Source organism: Bufo gargarizans, chromosome 8 (assembly GCF_014858855.1).
Source record: "Bufo gargarizans isolate SCDJY-AF-19 chromosome 8, ASM1485885v1, whole genome shotgun sequence".
Classification (NCBI taxonomy): domain Eukaryota; kingdom Metazoa; phylum Chordata; class Amphibia; order Anura; family Bufonidae; genus Bufo; species Bufo gargarizans.
In genome coordinates, this window is record NC_058087.1 from 110556624 (window position 1) to 110581476 (window position 24853).

The window sequence follows — 24853 nt, forward strand, 5'->3', positions numbered from 1 at the left end:
CCTTTTTTCACTAATACACCACAAAAAAGGCTATAAAACATAAAACTGCACCGGTGAACGACAAATAATACTTTTTTCCCCACTAATACACCCCAAAAAAAGGCTGTAATTTTGTCACTTCACCGCACAAAGGCAAATAGGCCCTTTTTCCACTAATACACCCCCAAAAAGGCTTTAAAACATAACTGCACTGCTGAATGGCTAATAAGACTTTCTTTCCACTAATGCACCCTAAAAAAAGCTGTAATTTTGTCAGTTCCCCACACAACGGCTAACAAGTCTTTTTTTTCTCGCTAGTACACCACAAAAAAGACTTTAGAACATATAACTGCACCGCACAACGGCTAATAAAACTTTTTTTTCACTAATACACCCAATAATTAATATGTATAAATATATCAGGGGTCAGTACAGAGATCTATCCCATCAGCTATTTATCCCCAGGACTGTGACTGTGACGAGGGGACATCCTCTGCGTCTGGAGGAAAGAAGGTTTGTACACAAACATAGAAAAGGATTCTTTACGGTAAGAGCAGTGATAATATGGAACTCTCTGCCTGAGGAGGTGGTGATGGTGAGTACAATAAAGGAATTCAAGAGGGCCCTGGACGTATTTCTGGAGCTTAATAATATTACAGGCTATAGCTACTAGAGAGGGGTCTTCCTCTGGATCAACTTGCGGGATAACAGGCCGAACTGGATGGACAAATGTCTTTTTTCGGCCTTATGTACTATGCTACTATGTAATACACCCCAAAAAAGGCTTTAAAACATAAAACTGCACGGCTGAATGGCTAATAAGCCTTTTTTCCACTAATACACCCCAAAAAAGGTTGTAATTTTGTCACTTCACCACACAAAGGCTAATAAGCCATTTTTCCACTAATACACCCCAAAAAAGGCTTAAAAACATATAACTGCACCGCTGAACGGCTAATAAGACTTTTTTCCCCACTAATACACCCCAAAAAAGGCTGTAATTTTGTCACCACACAACGGCAAATAAGCCCTTTTTCCCCAATTAATACACCAGAAAAAAGGATTTTAAACATATAACTGCACTGCTGAATGACTAACAAGCCTTTTTCCCCCACTAATACACCCCAAAAAAGACTGTAAACTTTTAGTCGCCAAATCTAAATTTTGGTATCGTGACAACACTACGCCGATTAGATTGGCGTAGGGTTGTTTCGATACCAACATTTTGATTCACTTTCGACACCATAAAAAAGTATTGCGATACTCAATACCACGCAGAAAAAAAATAACACTAAAAAAAGCTGCGTGCATTCTGCATTTTATGAAACGTTTGGCCCATAATAGAACAGTCCTATCCTTTTTTTTTGGGGGGATGACAAGGTGACTAAATGTCACCACCAGATCTTTGAAAAGTTCTGATTCTTCAGTACTTCCTGCATGATCTCTTGTTCCTTAGTTTTGGATCAAGCCAGTCGGATCTTCATTTGTGTCTTCTAGTTTTCTGCAACACCATCCGTGACACAAAAAAATGCCAAATCGCATGCTTTTTATTTATTTATTTCTGTTACGGCGCTCACATAGGAGATATTTTTATAATTTTAGAGGTTGCACTTTTTGGATGCAGCACTATGTAATATGTTTATTTATTGTTTATATATTTTATATGTAAAATTAGGAAAGGGGTGATTTATACTTAATATTTTAGTGTTTGTGTTTTTTCTTACTATTAGCCCCCTTAGGGGCTGGAACCCTTGTCCTATTCACCCTTATAGAGCTCTATCAGGGTGAATAGGACCTCACAATCTCTCTGCTGCCCTGGGCTTTGTGCACACGGCAGCATGGAGCTTACTATAGCAGCCAGGGCTTCAGGAGCGTCCTGGCTGCCATGGTAACCGATCGGAGCCCCGCAATTACACTGCTGGGGCTACGATCAGAACTGCCACTGAACCACCAATGACTTTAATACTGAGGAGTTGTGGGGCGCCCTGCGCCACAAATGTTTATTATACCGGGGTGTTGGGGGGGCGCACTGCGCCACCAATGAAGATAACTGAGGGGTTAACTGCAGCGGATCGCAGCGCTCTGTCATAGAAGTCAGGTGCCAGCTATTTGATTCCGGCACCCGCCTCCTGTATTTGTATTAACAGGTCAGTTATCTTTATTGATAACAGCTGGAGGGCCGCAGGTTGAGCATCCCTGCTTTAGAACATATAACTGCATCACACAACGGCTAATAAGACGTACAGATATTTCCTTCTAATACACCCTGTTAATGGCTTCATCACACAGCACTTGCACCCCAATAACAAGCAAGGTTTGCTGGAATTATAGAGTTATTATCTATTGCAAACCTAAAAGCAGCAGTATAATGGCAATTTGGATCCCCAGTCAGTGCAGCAAGTTGCAAAAGAATTGCTCCTATTACCCAGGCTGTACACTAACCTATTAGAACCTGTTCTCCTTTCATAGTGTGGAATAATTCCTCCCTATCCTTTCCCTACACTTCTAATGATCTTTCCCTGAACTTGTATTCAGCCCAAAAAAAGTTTTAAAGTATTTTCTAGCACTTTCCCTTACTTCTCTCCCTGCACTAAGTACACTGGAAAATGGCTGAATCCAAGATGGCTGAGGCTATTTATAGGGCTGTGACATCACAGCGGCTGGCTGCTGAATGGCTGCATGCATGGCATTGTGGGTGATCCCTCGTTCCCAGAGTTCTTTGCTCTATGTCTTAACACGTGCAGCAGCCATGCGATTCGTAACCACAAAGCGTGAGGCAATTCGGATACGGTGCGAATCAAATTTTTCCTTAAATTCTGCTCTAAATTCACTTCGTCAACTTCGATTTGCTCAGCTCTACAATCATTAATTAGAATATCAGTTTAGGTTTAAAACGATCAATAGGTTTGAAATTTTGTACTAGCCAATTAGATGTCCTTCACATGTTACTTAAAGGGCAAAAATGGTATAAGAAGGAAGGCAGATTATGGGTGAATGAACTGAGAACATCATTCAGGGTATTAGTAGATTCATTCATCACAAGAGCTATAAACCTTGTTGTATTAGGGCTTGATAATTGGAATGAAGCTTCATCTCGGGAAAAGAACATTTTATCTACAAAAACTTAACTAAAAAGGTACATCGGGCAGCAGTATTTAAAGGGTAACTGTCTTTTTTGTAGAGACAGTAATACTGACCATTTTTATAATATACCTTCATTAATGAAATCATACCTACATAAATGTGGAGATAGGCAGTGAGGGCAGCAGCAGTCAGCATTGAGCATGTCTCCACAGTTAAGTAAGCAGAGCATTGCTAAGGCACAAAATGGGCCACTTTAGGGATAAAAATGTACAATTTCAGCAATTAAAGGGCTTCTGTCACCCCCCAAACAGCAATTTTCAGTTTTGGACTTAATATATTTGCTAATGTACACAGATTCCATATATACCCGTCTTACCTCTGGCTGTGCTGTAATTTCAGTAAAAATAGTACTTTTGTGATATGCAAATTTCTTCACTACCAGCAAGTTGGGTGGACTTGCTGGTAGCTGCCGCATCCTCGGTCTGAAAAAACGGCCCCTACTCCACTTGATTGACAGAGCCAGCGAGCGCTCTAATCCTCTAGATGGCCCTGCCTGCAGCTCAATTCCTGTGCCTGCGCCGTACCGGTCCTTATTTGGCGCAGGCGCTCTGAGAGAAGGACGCTCGCTTGGCTGCTCCTTCCTCAGTGCACCTGCGCCGATGATGTCAGCCCTACACCCGGAAGAGAGCCTTCACAGGAGCTATGTCCAAATGACTCTTAAGTGGAACAAAATAAAGACATGGAAGCAGTGCAATAAAGTAGTGGAGAAAAATAAGATTACTTTAATCTATGTCGTGGCAGTGCAAACTCATGCTTTTCAATCCCTTTTGTTAGCTGTAGAATGACTGTGCGTCAGTATTAGGCTCAATTCACACTTCAGTTATTTGGTCAGTTATTCGTGTCATTTATTGTCAGCCAAAAGCAGGTGCAGATCAAACCAACAGAACAGGTGTAGATCTATTAATGATAAATAATTCGAGAGTAGGCTTGGCTCCTGAATTTGGCTCACAAAAAAACGATAGAAATAACTGACCAAGTGAAGTTTGAACTCAACCTTACAAGTCAATGTTAGTGTCAGGTCTAATTTATTGTCATGGACTCAACCATGCAGTGGCCTAAGATTCAAGTAGTGGCCCCGTGACAGAGTGGGGAGGGTATCAGCAAAAAAAAATTATATATATATGTGGATCCTGTACTTTGAGCATCCTCCTTCACACAGTCAGTATTTGATCAGTATTTGTAGGGCAAAAACAGGAGAAGGTCCAAAACAAAGATAAAATGTGATATAAATTTTTGCATCTGTTCTTTGTTTTGGACCCACTTCTGCCTTTGGATTGCAAATCATGAGCAAATCGTGATGCAAAACACTGACCATGAGATAGAAGCCTCATGCTCAATTTGCATGCGTTTTGGCCATTTGCGTCTGACATCGGTTTCATTCAGATGGAAAAGAAGTCTTGCATGCAGGACTTTAATGGCCTCTATCACACGGTCAGTATTTGGTCAGTTTTTTGCATCAGTATTGGTAAGGCAAAAACAGGAGTGGGTCCAAAACAAAGATAAAATGCGATGAAAATATTTGCATGTTCTCCAGTGTTTTGGATCCACTCCTGCTTTTGGCTTCCAAATCATGATCAAATCCTGATACTAAATGCTGACCATGGTATAGAGGGTTTATGGACACTCAAACAAGAGGAACCATTTTTTAAATATTTTTCTGTTCTGCTGATGTATAGTGAGTGGAGACTTTGTTCTTCCATATTGCACATCTAATTCTCACTTTCTAACCACTAGGTATATCACGAATTGATATACCGCTATCTATCTTTTCAACTTATGGTTGAATTATTTTAGCAGTTTAAATCCCTTTTACCCTTGGATCTATATCTAGGATTGGCGCTCTCCAGTGTTTTTTGCTACTATTGTTTTATCATTACCAGAAACAACACAGACTCTTATTGATCCACAAGGAAGCCTGTCCGATCAAACCACATGTTGCCTGTCTCACAGATCTCCTGGCACTCACTTTCGCATGGACGTCCGTATGTCTCAGTACGTCCATGACAGTTTGGCTCCAGATCTCTCAATGTTTCCACCCTGATCGCTCATCAGCAAGATGACACCCTACTGCTGTCTCAAGGGCCAGCTGCCACCCTGATGATGCCCACTCTTCACCATGCTTACTGGTGCAATGGGCTACATCATCATCAACTACTGTTTGGTAGTCACCTATGTCACCCTTAGCAGTCTCATGGCTATGTCCCTGACAGCTCAAAACACATGCTCCCACCCAACTGTCATCATTACTAGTTGCATGCCTAAAGTTGTACACAGTGGACCTTTTTCTCCAAGTATGTTCTGGCCTGTAGATGCTGACTGTCCTTACTAAGTCTCGTCCTCGCTGAAAAGCGGAGCAGAGCCGGCAGCATACATTACTACTCGAGAAGAAGGCGCAGCAAAGACAGTTGCGCCCCCCTTCCCCAGAGCTGCTCTGAAGTGGGGGGGGGGGGGGGCGGCGGCGGGGCACAGGGAGATGAACGCTTCCATTGTGGAAGCGTTCATCTCCATAGTGATCTGTATCGCCGTCCTCAGGACAGCGATACAAATGACTGTGCTGAGGCAGGGGAGGGAGAGGCGTGTCCCTTTCCCTTCCTCTGATAGGCTGCCGGCATCGCGCCGCCTGAGCTGTACAGCGCGGGACACAGGCCGGAAGAGGCCTGCATTGCATCACTGTCAAGGAGGTAAATAGAGGTGTTTATTTTTTTTTTGTGTATACAATACTGGTGGCTACTGGCACATAATGGGGGTCTCTGGCTACTGGCACATAATGGGGGTCTCTGGCTACTGGCACATAATGGGGGGCTATGGCTACTGGCACATAATGGGGGCTCTGGCTACTGGCACATAATGGGAGATCTGGCTACTGGCACATAATGGGGTAGGGGCTGTCATTACTGGCACATAATTGGGGTAGGGGCTCTCATTACTGGCACATAATGGGGGGGCTGTCATTACTGGCACATAATGGGGGACTGTCATTACTGGCACATAATAGGAGTTGTCATTACTTCATTACTGGCAGAAGGGGGGCTGTCATTACTGGCACATGATAGGGGGCTGTTATTACTGGGACATGATGGGGGTCTCATTACTGGCACATAATGGAGGGGGTGTCATTACTGGCACATAATGGGGGGCTGTCATTACTGACACATAATGGGGGCTGTCATTACTGGCACATAATGGGTGACTCATCACTGGCACATAATGGGGGCTGTCACTAGTTCATTACTGGCACAAGGGGAGCTGTCATTACTGGCACATGATGGGGGGCTGTTATTACTGGGAAATGATGGGGGGCTGTTATTACTGGCACATTATTTGGGGCACTATAGGGGCATCTACTGAGGCCACAAAGAATAGGTGTTTTATATGGGGGGCTCTGTACAGTATAATTTTATACTGGAACACATTATGGTGGGTACTATGAGGGAGGGGGAGAGGGGTACTATGGGGTCATCTACGGGGGGCACTAAGAAGGGGTATTTTATACTTGCAAATTATGGGGGACACTGAGGGCATCTACTGGGGAATTATATACTGGTACATTATGGGGGCACTAGGAGGAAGGAGGAGAGGAGCACTATGGAGGCATTTACTCTGGGCACTATATAGGGGTATATTATACTGGCACATTATGGGGCACTATGGAGACATTAGCTCAACTGGGGGCATTACAAGGGGGTATTTTTTGCACTGTCACATTATAAGTAGAATTATTTCTGCTGGGGTGCATTATGGTGGGCTTTATTACTCCCACATGGTATTACCCCCTAGTAACAGCACCATCCTCTCCCTGCTCTGCTATTCCTCTGCCCCTTCTCCAAATCCTTATTATAAAATCTTTCTCATTAGGATAAAACACAACATCAGCTCCACCGAGCCCAGCCAAAGTGTTGAAGTGGTGTCCGAGATCCCCAAGGGTCAAGCCAGGTAAATGTAAGTTTTCATGTGAAATATGTTTATGTTATACACATATAGCCTACACTGTGCCACACAATATACATAATACCGCTACACTGTGAAGTCTGTTCTATAAGCACCATTGTTTTGTGGCGGCAGACAGAAAATAATCTGGAAGTGCCCCTCCCGAGACCAGGTTCTCGATCCGCCACTGCGTGACACAGGAACGTGTCTTCATTAGGCCTAGGAAAATGGGGGAGAAGGCTAAAACAGCTGATCGGCAGGGATCCCGGGTGTCAGACCCCTACTGATACTGGTGACTATTGGATAGGTCATCAGTAAAAAAATATATATATATCTTGGAAAACACCTTTGACTAGTAATTGCTCTTTTCCTTTCTCAATGCACAATTAAGCAGATTTACATTTCAGAAACTTTTGAAAGTTTAGTAACAACCTATGTTTAGATACTGTGGGACCAAACTGGGTCTTGATACTTCATTTATGCATTTATACTAAATAGTATCAGCATATTGTAGAAAACCTAGTCTTATTTGCTATCCAGAAGCCTGCCTGGCGCAGGGACAAAATCTCCATATTACAGCTTAGCTATGCAGGTTTGCCATTCAGAGTCCTAGGAACCATAAAATGTGGAGTTGTTATAGGCTGAATTTTAAATCTACCCAGATAAATTCCCTTGCGTGCTCCCAAATTGTGCCATAGCTTGTCTAATTTTGCCTTTAAGGGTCCCGGGAAAACTCAATAACATGCCATGTAAAGCTGTTATGGGGAATCCTGTGCATGAAATCTACCATGATAAATTACCCCATAACTTGCCAAATTTGCCTTTTCAGAAATCTGGGTAACCTATACAATTAAAAGGTAAGTTCTTTATTGGCAAAAAAAAAGAAAAAACACAGAGTGAATAAACACAACAAACATATAAACCTTGTTTGCCCCTGGTGCAGTTCTTGCAAGTGAGCTTCTCAAACTACCTCCTTAACCACCTCAGCCCCGCTAGCTGAAACACCCTTAATGACCAGGCCACTTTTTACACTTCTGCACTACACTACTTTCACCGTTTATTGCTCGGTCATGCAACTTACCACCCAAATGAATTTTACCTCCTTTTCTTCTCACTAATAGAGCTTTCATTTGGTGGTATTTCATTGCTGCTGACATTTCTACTTTTTTGTTATTAATCTAAATTTAACGATTTTTTTGCAAAAAAATGACATTTTTCACTTTCAGTTGTAAAATTTAGCAAAAAAAAAAAAACTACACCCATATATACATTTTTCGCAAAATTTATTGTTCTACATATATTTGATTAAAAAAAATGGTTTGGGTAAAAGTTATAGCGTTTACAAACTATGGTACAAAAATGTGAATTTCCACTTTTTGAAGCAGCTCTGACTTTCTAAACACCTGTCATGTTTCCTGAGGTTCCAATGCCCAGACAGTAGAAAAAAAAACACAAATGACCCCATTTTGGAAAGTAGACACCCTAAGGTATTCGCTGATGGGCATTGTGAGTTCATAGAACTTTTTATTTATTGTCACAAGTTAGTGGAAAATTAAGATTTCTTTTTTCTTACAAACACTCATATTCCACTAACTTGTGACAAAAAAATCAAAACTTCCATGAACTCACTATGCCCATTATGAAATACCTTGGGGTGTCTTCTTTTCAAAATGGGGTCACTTGTGGGGTAGTTATACTGCCCTGGCATTTTAGGGGCCCAAATGTGTGAGAAGTAGTTTGAAATCAAAATCTGTAAAAAATGGCCTTGTGAAATCAGAAAGGTGCTCTTTGGAATATGTGCCCCTTTGCCCACCTTGGCTGCAATAAAGTGTCACACATCTGGTATCGCCGTACTCAGGAGAAGTTGGGAAATGTGTTTTGGGGTGTCATTTTACATATACCCATGCTGGGTGAGAAAAATATCTTGGTCAAATGCCAACTATGTATAAAAAGAAATGGAAAAGTTGTCTTTTGCCAAGATATTTCTCTCACCCAGCATGGTTATATGTAAAATGACACCCCAAAACACATTGCCCAACTTCTCCTGAGTACGGCGATACTAGATGTGTGACACTTTTTTGCAGCCTAGGTGGGCAAAGGGACCCACATTCCACATATGGGCCCCTAAATTGCCAGGGCAGTATAACTACGCCACAAGTGACCCCATTTTGGAAAGAAGACACCCCAAGGTATTCCGTGAGGGGCATGGCGAGTTCCTAGAATTTTTTATTTTTTGTAGCAAGTTAGTGGAATATGAGACTTTGTAAGGAAAAAAATAATAATAAATCATCATTTTCCGCTAACTTGTGACAAAAAATAAAAAGTTCTATGAACTCACTATGCCCATCAGCGAATACCTTAGGGTGTCTACTTTCCGAAATGGGGTCATTTGTGGGGTTTTTCTACTGTTTGGGCATTGTAGAACCTCAGGAATCATGACAAGTGCTCAGAAAGTCAGAGCTGCTTCGAAGAGCGGAAATTCACATTTTTGTACCACAGTGTGTAAACGCTATAACTTTTACCCAAACCATTTTTTTTTTGGCCCAAACATTTTTTTTTAAATCAAAGACATGTAGAACAATACATTTGGCAAAAAATTTATATATGGATGTCGTTTTTTTTTTGCAAAATTTTACAGCTGAAAGTGAAAAATGTCATTTTTTTTGCAAAAAAATCGTTACATTTTGATTAATAACAAAAAAAGTAAAAATGTCAGCAGCAATAAAATACCACCAAATGAAAGCTCTTATCTATTCTTTTATTGTACAATGATCTCCGCAGAGGTCACAGAGCATGCCTAGAAAACTCTCCCATAGAAGTCAGTTAGGTCCTGAGCATTGTGTTTATGGCCCATGGGGATGCCGTAAGGCATTTTTTTTATGTTTTGTTTAATGCCGTTAAGAACAACTCAGGCAAGATGGCATCCCCCATAATCATGTTCAGAAAACAGAATAAATAAATCTGCAATCAGAAAATAAAAGATTAGATAAAAAGGATCACTATCTGGTTTTAACTGGCAGATAAAAAAAAAATTTGGAAACATTTTTCCTTTAAGTGCAGTACAGGTTACAATATAGTCACTGGGTGCTAACTCCTAACGATTTTTCTATATTTCAGTTATCAGTGCCATAATACTAAGGCACCCAAATAGTCTCCTGCCAAAGATGGAAGAGCCTGGTAAGATAGGTCTCCCTCTGTGCCAGAAAAATATCAGCAAAGCTACTTGCTGCTGTAGTCTTGCTAAAAGTCTTGTGAGCATATCTATCAGGGACACTTTTATTTATTTATCTTTTTATGTTTTTTGAAGTTTTGTATTTCCTTAAAGAAGGAGTAAGTGCATTTTCTCAATGCTCCTATTAAAATCCAGGAATCGAATATCAATAATTAATTAAAAAGGTTACAGGTATAGACAAACTTAAGTTTGCAAAATATTCGGTAAGAGATACATTTGATTTCTTAAAGAGGCTCTGTCACCAAGATCATCCCTATTCAACCAAACATACTGCTCTCAGAATGTCTATCCTTGTCAATCAGATGGAGAAGGGAGTGTGCAGAGCACAGGGGGTGTTACAAAGCAGTGCCCAGATAATTCAGTCCTGACTCTTGGTGCACTAATTGCTCATTTACATATGAACAAAAACACAGACAAAAGAAAGGTATCGTTTTAATCAGCATGGTGAGCCCTACGAGACAGTATGTCTGGTTTCATAGGGTTGATCCTGGTGACAGAACCTCTTTAAAGTGTCAATCATGAGAGTCCAAGTGCTGAGACCCGCATTGATCACTAGAACAAGGAGAAAGAAGTACCTACATAGCACGCTCTCTTGCTCTCTCCTCACTGCAGGTTACAAAAGCGAGACAGGCTCAATAGGAACTCTATTGGCCCATTTAAATTCCATTCCATGCAGCAAATTAGAGAGAGCATGCTATGTGAGATCTTCTATCTTCTCATCCTGGTAATTGGCAGGGTTCCAGCGGTCAGACCCCTACCGTTTCCAAAAGTACAGTGCCACTTTAAGAAAGAGAAATATAATTCATCACCTCATTTGTTCTGCATCCTGTATTTTTCTGCTCCTTTAGTTGCTAAAGGCAAACATATAAAGACAATTACATAAGATTTCATAATAGAAACATATAAAATTAATTTGTAATCATTGCACATTTTTATGATGCTTATCCACACTTAGTAATGCCAACCTTTCTGATTGTGACTTGCCTGCAATATTTTTGCTATTTGGCTGAGTAGCTAATTTTAGACATTACCATTTAATGAATAGCAGAAAACAACGCTTGATCAACCATCTAGCTCTACTTTTAGGTCAGTGTTTTGCTTCAATATTTGTAAGCAAAAATGAGAAGCAGGTCAAAAACAAAAAAATAGGCACAAATATTTCCATTATATCTTTTCTCTATAGGTTCAACTCCAGGTTTTGACTTACAAAGATTGATGCAAAATACTGGCCAAATACAGACTACGTGAAAGTGGACTTGATTAAAGAGTATTTGTCACATATCCTGACATGTCTGCTATAGTAACTACATGTATTCCCCATGTAATAATAATTCTGGAGCATCTAGTCTTATGATTCAATGTAGTGCCATTCCTTTGTTATTTCTACTATGAATGAATTGTCAGCAGCATGCAGTAAAGGTACGGTTGGGTGTTACCAGTTGGAGTCAGATATATCCACTACTGGTAACACCCAGCAGTACCTTTACTGCAGACTGTTGGCAATTAATTTGTAAACTTCTAGTAGGAATAATACAGGAATTACACAACAGAGAGCCATATGAATGGATGCTCCAGAATTGGTATTATAAGGGAAATGCAAGTAGTTACTAAAACTGACATGTCAGGAGAGGGGACAGGTCCTCTTTAACCATAATTTTGAAAATCTGACATATCTCACTTTATGTGGTAATTACATTGGAACGCTTTTACTTATCCAAGCCAGTCAGAGACAGTTTTCTCATCACACATTGTACTTCATTGTACTAGTCATAAATTTGAGTCAATATAGTTCACCTTTATTTTTGGAAAAATCCCAAATTTACCCAAAAATTTGAAAAAAAATTGCAATTTTCAAAATTTCTATTTCACTGCTTTTAAAACAGAAAGTGATACCTCATAAAATATTTATTACTTAACATTCCCCATATGTCTACTTTATGTTGGCATCATTTTGGAAATGTAATTTTATTTTTTTAGGACGTTAGAAGGCTTAGAAATTTAGAAGCAATTTTTAAGAAAACTACCAAAACCCACTTTTTAAGGACTAGTTCAGGTCTGAAGTCACTTTGTGTGACCCCATTGTAAAAACTACATCCCTCAAATTACGGTACTTAAACTGATTTTACATACTATGTAAAAGGGTTTTTAGGCGTTCCACAAGAATTAATGGAAAATAGAGATCAAAGTTACAAATTTCACTTTTTGAGCAGATTTTCCATTTTAATCCAATTTTTTCTTTCATACATCAAGGGTTAATAGCCAAACAAAACTATTTATTACACAGATTCTGCGATTTACAGAAACACCCCACATGTGGTCATAAACTGCTGTATGGGAAAACGGCAGGACGCAGAAGAAAAGGAGCGCCACATGGTTTTTAGATGCCATGTCCCATTTGTAGCCCCCCTGATGCACCCTTACAGTAGAAACTCCCAAGAAGTGACCCCATTTTGGAAACTAGAGGATACGGTGCCAGTTTTATTGGTACTATTTGTGGGTACATATCATTTTTTGATCATTCATTATAACACTTTATGGGGCAAGGTGACCAAACAAATTGGTTGTTTTAGCACAGTTTTTATTTATTTATTTTTACAGCGTTCACCTGAGGGGTTCGGTCAAGTCACATTTTTATAGAGCAGATCGTTACGGATGTGGCGATACCTAATATGTATACTTTTTATTATTTATTAAGTTTTACACAATAATAGCATTTTTGAAACAAAAACATTATGTTTTAATGTGGCCATGTTCTGAGAGATTTGGTTTTTTCAGCGATTTTCTTATGTAGGTGCTCATTTTTTGTGGGATGAGGTGACTGTTTTATTGGTACCATTTTGTGGGACATAAGCCTTTTTGATCACTTGGTGTTGCACTTTTTGTGATGTAAGGTGACAAAAATGGCTTTTTTTGAAACTTTTTAATGGTGTTCACACAAGGGGTTAGGTCATTTGATATTTTTATAGAGCTGGTTGTTACGGACGCGGCGATCCCTAATATGTACACTTTTTTATTTAGTTCACTTAAACACAATAATAGCATTTTGTAAACCAATAAAATGATGTTTTAGTGTCTCCATGCTCTGAGACCTATAGTTTTTTGTTTTGTTTTTTAGCAATTTTTTGTGAAATGAGGTGACGGTTTTATTGGTACCATTTTGTGGGCCATATGCTTTTTTGATCACTAGGTGTTGTACCTTTTGTGATGTAAGGTGACAAAAATGGCACCATTTTTTGACACAGTTTTTATGTTTTATGTTTTTTATCGGACTGGGTCAATCATGTGATATATTTATAGAGCCGACTGTCACGAACGCCGCAATACCAAATATGTTTATTTTTTTCTATGAAAAAAATAATAATATTCCTAACTTGGGGACTTTTTTTTTTTACATGTGAAACCATTTTTATTTATTTATTATTTTTTTAACACTTTATTATTATTATTATTTTTTTTTATTTCACTTTTTTATATTTTCCTTTCAGTGTTGATTTTTCCTTTAAATGGGGCTGACATAGTAGCCCCAGTTACAGGAGAAATACTCCCCCAGAGTTGCTGTACAGCACTATACTGTGCTGTACAGCCTCAGTGTAGGGCTGATCGAGGTCTCCACTCACCCGACTCCGGCAATCACATGACCGCCAGGCCGGAACAGGAAGCGCATAGCGTTTCCTGCACTGTATACACAGCACTCAGTGAGCACTGTGTATACAGCGATCTAGAAGGCAGGGACACCTGGGCACTGTCCCTGCCTCTCTAAGGGTTGCCCTGCTGTCACTGACAGCGGGCAACCCGATCTGCAGCTGCACGATTAGTGTGCAGCTGCAGTCTCTGAATGGACATTCGGGAACGTCCAATCAGAGATAGAGAACCACCTCCCAGATGTTTTTAGTCTATGGGCGGATGGGAGGTGGTTAAAAAAGTACTTGGACAACTTTTTTTGTACATGCTCTATAATAGAGATGGGTTGCATCTGATTGGGAAGGCTGCAGCTGTTATAAAAGGGCTTTCCGAAAATTTGATATTGACGATCTATCCTCAGGATAGGTCAACAATATCATATCGGCAAGGGTCCAACTCCCTGGACATATCCCAATCACCTGTTTAAAGAGGTTCCAGCGAGCCATGAGCACTTAGGCCTCTTCCTAGTCCAGTGACATAACCGTACATTGGTCACATGGCGCAGTTTACTTCCATTCAAATGAATATAGATGAGCTGCCATACCAAACACAGCTGCTATACAATGTATGGTGCTGTGCTTGGTAAGCTGTGAAGAGATCATAGCGCTCCTCAGAGCTCCAGTGAGAACACCTGCCTATTCGAACAGCTGATCAATATCAAACTTCTAGATAACCACTTTAAGGCAACATAGTTAAAGCAAACCTGTCAGCACCAAAATGAATCATAAACCGCCAGCAGCACCTTAACTCCTTAAGGACCGTGCTCATTTTCACCTTAAGGACCAGGATATTGTTAGATAGATGTGGTGATAACTTTAAAACGCTTTGACTTATTCCAGGCCATTGGGGATGTTACCATGAAAATTAACTTAATCCCCAAAAAACTTTCCACTGCATTTCATTGCTGTCATTAAAGGACCTGCTGAGATCATTTCAGTAATCGTCTTGTTAACTCAGGTGAGAATGTTGACGAGCACAAGGCTGGAGATCATTATGTCAGGCTGATTGGGTTAAAATGGCAGACTTGATCTGTTAAGGAGGGTGATGCTTGAAATCATTGTTCTTCCATTGTTAACCATGGTGACCTGCAAAGAAACGCGTGCAGCCATCATTGCGTTGCATAAAAATAGCTTCACAGGCAAGGATATTGTGGCTACTAAGATTGCACCTCAATCAACAATTTATAGGATCATCAAGAACTTCAAGGAAAGAGGTTAAATTCTTGTTAAGAAGGCTTCATGGGTGTCCAAGAAAGTCCAGCAAGCGCCAGGATCGTCTCCTAAAGAGGATTTAGCTGCGGGATCGGAGTGCCACCAGTGCAGAGCTTGCTCAGGAATGGCAGCAGGCAGGTGTGAGCGCATCTGCACGCACAGTGAGGCGAAGACATTTGGAAAATGGCCTGGTGTCAAGAAGGGCAGCAAAGAAGCCACTTTTCTCCAAAAAAACACATCAGGGACAGATTGATCTTCTGCAGAAAATATGGGGAATGGACTGCTGAGGACTGGGGCAAAGTCATATGCTCTGATGAAGCCTCTTTCCGATTGTTTGGGGCACCTGGAAAAAGGCTTTTCCGGAGAAGAAAAGGTGAGCGCTACCATCAGTCCTGTGTCATGCGAACAGTAAAGCATCCTGAGGCCATTCATGTGTGGGGTTGCTTCTCATCCAAGGGAGTGGGCTCACAATTTTGCCCAAAAACACAGCCATGAATAAAGAATGGTACCAAAACACCCTCCAACAGCAACTTCTTCCAACAATCCAACAACAGTTTTGTGAAGAACAATGCATTTTCCAGCACGATGGAGCACCGTGCCATAAGGCAAAAGTGATAACTAAGTGTCTCGGGGACCAAAACGTTGACATTTTGGGTTCATGGCCTGGAAACTCCCCAGATCTTAATCCCATTGAGAACTTGTGGTCAATCCTAAAGAGGCCGGTGGACAAACAAAAACCCACTTATTCTGACAAACTCCAAGAAGTGATTATGAAATAATGGGTTGCTATCAGTCAGGAATTGGCCCAGAAGTTGATTGAGAGCATGCCCAGTCGAATTGCAGAGGTCCTGAAAAAGAAAGGACAACACTGCAAATACTGACTCTTTGCGTAAATGTCATGTAATTGTCGATAAAAGCCTTTGAAACGTATAATGTCACGAGGGTGTCAAGAGCCACGCCTGACTCCGTTGTACCCGGGTTTAGGAGGTCGCAGCGGTTGGCTGCACGCTCTATGTAAGATAGGGATGTTTCCTTATTGTAGCTTTCTGGGTTTGCTTTGCAAACCCTTTTGGCTCACTCAGGGATCCGTAGCTCCTTCTCTCAGCTGTTCCTTGTCCAGCACTCTCAATCCTCCTTATATTCCCCTCTCACACTTCTCTGGTTGCCAGAGAGCTTCCTGCCTGGACATCTATTCTGACCCACTGGAGCTGTGTTGCTGCGTTCTCTGATTGTTGCTTTAGAACGCTACCCTCCGGATCTCTGTTGGACCTTTGTGGACAGTTGTTGTTGTCCACCTGGGTGTTTGTGTTTGTCTGTGTTTGTCTGTCCTCTCCCTGGTGTTTCCCTGTTAGTGCAGTGGTGAGGACTAGCGATCCCACCAGCCCGTTCATTATCTAGGGTTCATTTCAGGGAAAGCCAGGGTTTAGGCACGTGATCGCCGCACGGGTAAGGAACCCGTCTAGGGACGTCAGGGCAGTCAGGTGCCAGCCGCGAGGAGAGTTAGGGGTCACCACCTTTCCCTCTCCCTTGGGCAGGACTTTCCCTTTTTCCTCCCTGTGCGTGTTGCCGGTCATTACATATAAAGTGCGTGTAATTATATTTCACTACATCACAGACACAACTGAAACAAAGATCTAAAAGCAGTTTAGCAGCAAACTTTGTGAAAACTAATATTTGTGTCATTCTCAAAACTTTTGGCTACGACTGTACACCCCTCAAGGTATTCAAAGCTGATTTTACAAACTTTGTTAACCCTTTAGGTGGTCCACAAGAACTAATGGACGATAGAGATACAATTTTAAAATTTCATATTGTTGGCAGATTTTCCATTTTAATAATATTTTTCCAGTTACAAAGCAAGGGTTAACAGCCAAACAAAAGTATATATTTATGGCTCTGATTTTGCAATTAACAGAAACACCCCATGTGTAGTCGTAAACCACTGTACGGGCACACGGCATTGCACAGAAGGAAAGGAATGCCATACGGTCTTTGGAAGGCAGATTTTGCTGGACTGGTTTTTTGACACCATGTCCCATTTGAAGCCCCCCCTGATGCACCCCTAGAGTAGAAACTCCAAGAAAGTGACCACATTCTAGAAACTACAACCATCAAAGTATTCAAAACTGATTTGATAAACTTTGTTAAACCTTTAGGTGTTCCACAAGAATTAATAGAACATAGAGATACAATTTAAAAATTTCACTTTTTGGGCAGATTTTCAATTTTAATATTTTTTCTGCAGTTACAAAGCAAGGGTTAACAGCAAAACAAAACTCAATATTTATGCCCAGATTCTGTAGTTTGTAGAAACACCCCATATGTGGTCGTAAACCACTGTACAAGCACACGGCAGGGCGCAGAAGGAAAGGAATGCCACACGGTATTTGGAAGGCATATTTTGCTGGACTGTTTTTTTGACACAATGTCCCATTGGAAGCCCCCCGATGCACCCCTAGAGTAGAAACTCCAAAAAAGTGACCCCATTTTAGAAACTAAGGCATAGGGTGGCAGTTTTGTTGGTATTATTTTAGCGTATATATGATTTTTGGTTGTTCTATATTACACTTTTTGTGAGGCAGGGTAACAAGAAATAGCTATTTTGGCAAAGTTTTTATTTTTTGTTATTTACAACAATCATCTGACAGGTTAGATCATGTGGTATTTTTATAGACCAGGTTGTCACGGACGCGGTGATACCTAATATGTATACTTTTTGTTATTTATGTAAGTTTTTCACAATGATTTCTTTTTTGAAACAAAAAAATCATGTTTTAGTGTTTCCATAGTCTGAGAGCCAGTTTTTTTTCAGTTTTTGGGCGATTATCTTGGGTAGGGTATGATTTTTGTGGGATGAGAAGACGGTTTGATTGGCACTATTTTGGGGTGTGTATGACTTTTTGATCGTTTGCTATTACACTTTTTGTGTTTATTTAGCACAGTTTTTATTTTTTACGGTGTTCACCTGAGGGGTTAGGTCATGTGATATTTTTATAGAGCCGGTCGATACGGACGCGGCCATAACTAATATGTATACTTTTTTTTATTTAAGTTTTACACAATAACAGCTTTTTTAAAACAAAAAATAAGATGTTTTAGTGTCTCCATATTCTGAGCCATATTTTTTTGGGGGCGATTGTCTCAGGTAGGGGCTATTTTGGTGGGCATACGCCTTTTTGATCGCTTTCTGTTGTACTTTTTGTGATGTAAGGTGGCAAAAAAATTGTTTATTTAGCACAGTTTTTATTTTTTACAGTGTTCATCTGAGGGGTTAGGTCATGCGATGTTTATAGAGCCGGTCGATACGGACGCGGCAATATCTAATATGTCTATTCCCCCCCCCCCCCAACGCTATTTTTCTTAACTTTAGTTGGGGAAAATTACGTTTTTGTTTATTTTTACTTGAAACTTAAATATTTTTTGTCCCACTTTGGGACTTCAACTTTTGGGGGTCTAATGCCCTTTAAAATGCATCCCAATACTCCTGTACTGGAATGCATTGGCTGTATGAGTAATAGAGTGTGTACAGCTTCCGGCCTGTGAGATCCAGGGGGCTGGATCTCACAGGCTTGTCACAGGAAGGCAGCAACGATGCCTAAGAAAGGCATTGCGCTGCCTTTCATTCCACCGGGATCCCCCTACGGCCCAATGGGGAACCGATGGCACCCCCGCCGCATGTAAAAGCCGCAAACCGCAGGTCTGAAACACCCCATATGTGGTCGTAAACTGCTGTACGGGCACGGCGCAGAAGGAATGGAATGTCATATGGTTTTTGGAAGGCAGATTTCACTGGGATAGTTTTAAGCTGTAATGTCACATTTGAAGACCCCTTGATGTACCCCTAGAAGAGAAACTCCCCAAAATTGACGCTATTTTGAAAACTACAGGATAAGGTGGCAGTTTTGTTGGTACTATTTTAGGGTACATAAGATTTTTGGTTGTTCTATATTATACTTTTAGTGAGGCAGGGTAACAAAAACTAGCTGTTTTGACACCGTTTTTATTTTTTGTTATTTACAATGTTCATGTGACAGGTTAGATCATGTGGTATTTTTTTATAGAACAGGTTGTTACGGATGCGACAATACCAAATATAACAACTTTTGTTTCAGTTTTACATAATAAAGCATTTTTGAAAAGTGTCTCCATATTCTGGAAGCCATCGTTTTTATTTTATTTTTTAGGCAACTGTCTTATGTAGCGGCTCATTTTTTTCGGTCTCAGATGACGGTTTGATTGGTACATTTTAGGGTGCATATGACTTTTTGATCACTTGGTATTACACGTTTTGTGATGTAAGGTGAAAAAAAGAAATGGCTTTTTTTACACACTTTTTTTTACGGTGTTCATCTAAGGCATGTATGTCAAACTCATGGCCCTCCAGATGTTTCAAAACTACAACTCCCATCATTCCCTGATAGCTGTAGTATGCCCAAGCATGATGGGAGTTGTAGTTTTGCAACAGCTGGAGGGGTTTTGCAACAGCTGATCTAAGGGGTTAGTTTGTGTGATATTTTTATACAGCAGGTTCTTACGGACATGGCAATAACTAATATATATACATTTTATTTAATTTTACACAATAACAGCAATTTTGAAACAAAAAAAATCATGTTTTAGTGTCTCCATATTCTGAGAGCCATATTTTTTTTTTTATATATTTAGGGCGATTGTCTTAGGTAGAGTCTCATTTGTTGCGGAATGAAATGACGGTTTGATTGCTATGATTTTGGGGTGCTTATGACTTTTTGATCGCTTGATATGACAATTTTTGTGATGTAAGCTGACAAAAAGTTTTTTTTTTTTTTACGGTGTTGACCTTAGTTCATGTGATATTTTTATAGAGCACGTTGTTATGGACGTGGCAATACCCAATATGTATAAAAATATTTAAAAATCATGTTTTATTGTATTTTTACTGTATCCATAGTCTGAGAGCCATATTTTTTTTTGTTTTGTTTTTTTTGAGGGGGGGGGGGCGATCGTCTTAGGTAGGGTATAATTTTTGCGGGATGAGATGACGGTTTGATTGGCACTATATTGGGGTGCATATGACATTTTGATTGCTTGCTATTAAACTTTGAAACTTTTTGTGATGTAAGGTGACAAAAAATTGCTTTTTTGACACCGTTCTTATTTTATTTTTTCAGTGTTCATCTGAGGGGTTAGGTCATGTGGAATTTCTATAGAGCAGGTTGTTACGGATGAGGCAATACCTAATATGTCTACTTAATCGTTTTTTTACAATTAACACAATAAAAGCATTTTTGAAACAAAAATCATGTTTTAGTGTCTCCATAGTCTGAGAGCCATAGTTTATTTTTTATTATTTGGGCGATTGTCTTAGGTAGGGGCTCATGTTTTGTGGGATGAGGTGACGGTTAGATTGGTACTATCTTGGGGGGCATACACCATTTTGGTCGCTTGGTGTTGCACTTTTAGTGATGTAAGGTGACAAAAAAATTATTTTTTAGCAGAAATTTTATTTAATTTTATTGACGGTGTTCACCTGAGGGGTTTGTTAATGTGATATTTTTATAGAGCCGGTAGATACGGACACAGTTATACCTAATATGTTCTAAAAAAAATGTTTTACTTTATTTTGGGAAAAAGACACTTTTGTTTTTTACTTGAAACTTTAAAAAAAAAATTGTCAAACTTTATTTAACTTTTTTCCCCCCACAACTTATGATCCCCTTTACAATGCATTACAATACTTCTGTATTGTAATGCATTGGCTGTAAGTGTATTGCACACTGTAATACACTTCAGCCAGCTTGCCTATGAGAGCCACGATGCCTAAGGAAAACATCGGGATGCCTTCCCTGCCATCGGGTCCCCGTCACATCAGCGCAGCAACCTGATGGACAACCCGCACACGTCTGAAGCACGCACGTGAAGCAGTCATCACTGGCCGCGGCAGTGCAAGGTTTAATGCCATTAGTGACTGGTAGACCCCTGCTGCAGATTGGGTGGGCACAGCTCCTGCACACGCCCGATCAGCGCGCCATACATGTATGGAGTTGGGTGTTAAGTCACGTGTGCTTACACCGTACATGTATGGCGCTGGTCGTTAAGGGGTTAAACAGAGAAGACTCTAGAGCAGGGGTGCACAACCTTTTTTGGTCCGAGGGCAGCATTGTCACATCGCTCTATTTCAAGAGCCCTAAAAAAAAGTCAATCCAGCCAATGCAAAGTGACTGTGGAGGAATGACCACTATCAGTAATTCCTCCCTTATTTAGTTTTATTAATTATTGGAGGCCAATTCCTGATTACACAGGGTGATGTGTTGACGATAATTGTACACCTTTCATCCTGATAAAATATGAATATCAGCTGAAAAAATAGTGATTCCATGTTTATTGGCTGATCAGCGGTATCATTATACCTGCCAGATATCAGATCTGAACACTAATTAATTAGCCTGAATATACTGCTGCAGCATAGCGCCTGAAACCGAAGAGTCATACTTACCTGCTCCCCACTGATCCGGATCTCTGCACTGCGCCCACTGCCTCCTTCTTCCGGTCCCTGCGCAGCTTACACTTGGAAGTGCATGGGCATAGTCACATGCACCTCTCCAGCCAATGGCTTCAGCGGTGATGTGGTCACAAGCAGCCTGTCAGTGCTGAAGCCAATCATTGACTAGAGCTGTGTATGTGACCATACCCAGGCATTGACAGGTGTAAACAGCTCAGGAATCGAAAGATGGAAGCGGTGGGGGCAGCGCATAGGACCAGAGCAACGGGAAGCAGGTAAGTATTAATCTTCCAGCATGGTCCCTGAAGATTAATACTGCAGAGATCCGGAGCAGTGGGGAGCAGGTAAGTATGACTCTTCGGTTTCAGGCGCTATGCTCCGGTAAAAAATATTTTTTACTGGAAAAGTGGCGACAATTCCTTCTATCCTGCCTCTGATTCAAAAATCACAAGAATGGAGCAATAATGGCGATGGTTTTGGTTGGTGTAGGTGTTTTTCTTTTATGTTTTATTATTTTTTATATTTTTTTTACTTACTTTTTTTTTATATATTTCGGCTACATAATATGTCCCCCAAGAGGTCATATAAAGACTTTTGGGTGACACTGACACTTTTTCCTTTTTATGTCTTACTTTTATTTGTATTTTATTAATATTTTATTGTATATTTTTTTTTATAATTGGTTTATAACTTATTCTTTTGTTTGTATTTTTTTTTAAATAGTTTTCTATTTTTTTTCCACATAACATTTTCGTATTTTCTTTAATTTGTATTTTAGTTAATATTTTATTTAGTTTTCATTTTTTTTTTAAGACTTAGGGAGGGGGAACAATACAATATTAACCAACATCAATTAGAAAATCTTTAACTTTTATATTCTCCATCTTAGAACATGAATTAATATTTTTATTTATTTTTTATTTTAATCTTATCCCAAATTAGCTATTGCAATTTTTTTTAAATACTTTTATTTATATTTCAATCTGATGTTTAATCATTCTTTCCTAAATATCATATCAATGCATTGTTTTAGAATTTATATGTATTTCATTGCATTTTGTGTTCCTATTCTACATTTCTTATATGTTTATTTAATTAAAAGAGCAAGTTCAGTGTATAAATTATCTCCAGATTACTTATTTTTGAGGAGAACTTGTCGTGTGACAGTGATTTTTCTTATAATTCAATAGATGACAGTTCTTGTCCAGGATAAAAAAAAGCAGAGTCTTCTAATATTTTTTTATATTATTATTGTATTTCTCTCCCTATTAGATGAAAGCAGAAAAAGAGAAACCTTAATTTAGGCCTACGGGACTCATTGTATTGAGTCTGTATATCCATTGGGCCTCATTCGGTAGAAATTTCCTATCTAAGTTTCCTAGGCCTCTTTCACACGGGCGAGTTTTCCGCTCGGGTGCAATGCGTAAGGTGAACGCATTGCACCCGCACTGAATCCGGACCGATTAATTTCTATGGGGCTGTGCACATGAACAGTGATTTTCATGCATCACTTGTGCGTTGTGTGAAAATCACAGCAAGCATCTACAAGCAAGTACAGCTGCGGTGCGATTTTCACGCATGGTTGCTAGGATGAAAGTCTATTCACTGTATTATTTTCACTTATAACCTGGTTATAAGATAAAATAATAGCATTCTTTAATACAGAATGCTTAGTAGAAGGGTTTAAAAAAATAAATAATAAACTCACCTGACATCACTGTGCTCATCACATGATCCATCACATGATCCATCACCATGGTGATGGACCATGTGATGAGCTTAGTGACGTCAACATACACTCACCTAAAGAATTATTAGGAACACCTGTTCTATTTCTCATTAATGCGATTATCTAGTCAACCAATCACATGGCAGTTGCTTCAATGCATGTAGGGTTGTGGTCCTGGTCAATACAATCTCCTGAACTCCAAACTTAATTTCAGAATGGGAAAGAAAGGTGATTTAAGCAATTTTGAGCGTGGCATGTTTGTTGGTGCCAGACGGGCCAGTCTGAGTATTTCACAATCTGTTCAGTTACTGGGATTTTCACGCACAACCATTTCTAGGGTTTACAAAGAATGGTGTGAAAAGGGAAAAACATCCAGTATGCGGCAGCCCTGTGGGCGAAAATGCCTTGTTGATGCTAGAGGTCAGAGGAGAATGGGCCGACTGATTCAAGCTGATAGAAGAGCAATGTTGACTGAAATAACGTTACAACCGAGGTATGCAGCAAAGCATTTGTGAAGCCACAACACGCACAACCTTGAAGGGGATGGGCTACAACAGCAAAAGACCCCACCGGGTACCACTCATCTCCACTACAAATAGGAAAAAGAGGCTACAATTTGCACAAGCTCACCAAAATTGGACTGTTGAAGACTGGAAAAATGGTTTCTTGAACATGACAATGAGTTCACTGTACTAAAATGGCCCCCACAGTCACCAGATCTCAACCCAATAGAGCATCTTTGGGATGTGGTGGAACGGGAGCTTCGTGCTCTGGATGTGCATCCCTCAAATCTCCGTCAACTGCAAGATGCTATCCTATCAATATGGGCCAACATTTCTAAAGAATGCTATGAGCACCTTGTTGCCACGTAGAATTAAGGCAGTTCTGAAGGCAAAAGAGGGTCCAAGACCGTATTAGTATGGTGTTCCTAATAATTCTTTAGGTGAGTGTAGGTCCTTTGACAGGTCCTGAAGAAATAACAGCAGACCGGCAGCTACGTGATCAATTGGAGGAGGTGAGTTAATTTTATTTATTTTTTTAAACCCTCAATCGACCTTCTACTAAGTATTCTGTATTAAAGAATGCTATTATTTTCCCTTATCACCATGTTATAAAGGGAAAATAATAAAATTTACAGAATACTGAACCGAAACCCGAACTTCTACCAAACATGCCAATTTTTCTCACGCGTGTAAAACGCATTAAAACGCTTTGCATTTGCGGGGAAAAATTGTGCATGTTCCCGCAATGCACACGCATATTTTCCCGCAACGCCCGTGTGAAACCAGCCTAAGTCTTAAATGCAAGCACTAAGAAAAAGAGATAGGACATTAGATTTATCAAGCGCTCCTCATTCCCTATTGGTCTAATGAACCACTCAGGAACAATCCAATAGGTGAGATCAATGTCCAGGATATCTGAGCATCCGTAGTGCAATTGCAGTTTGAGGAAAAGTATAATAAAACTGT

At 40.1% G+C, this 24853-nt stretch overlaps 1 protein-coding gene across 2 annotated transcripts in view; it reads right to left on the minus strand.

Moving 5' to 3' along the window:
• STAT1 (signal transducer and activator of transcription 1) overlaps nt 1-24853 on the minus strand; it is a 1065817-nt gene that overhangs the window by 367869 nt on the left and 673095 nt on the right. The window contains exon 14 of one of the 2 annotated variants that reach the window (XM_044304319.1): nt 11092-11133. The exons of the other annotated variant lie outside the window; for it this stretch is intronic. Coding sequence (XP_044160254.1) covers nt 11092-11133 — 42 coding nt within the window. The remainder of the gene's footprint in view (nt 1-11091; nt 11134-24853) is intronic. 2 annotated transcript variants of the gene reach the window in all.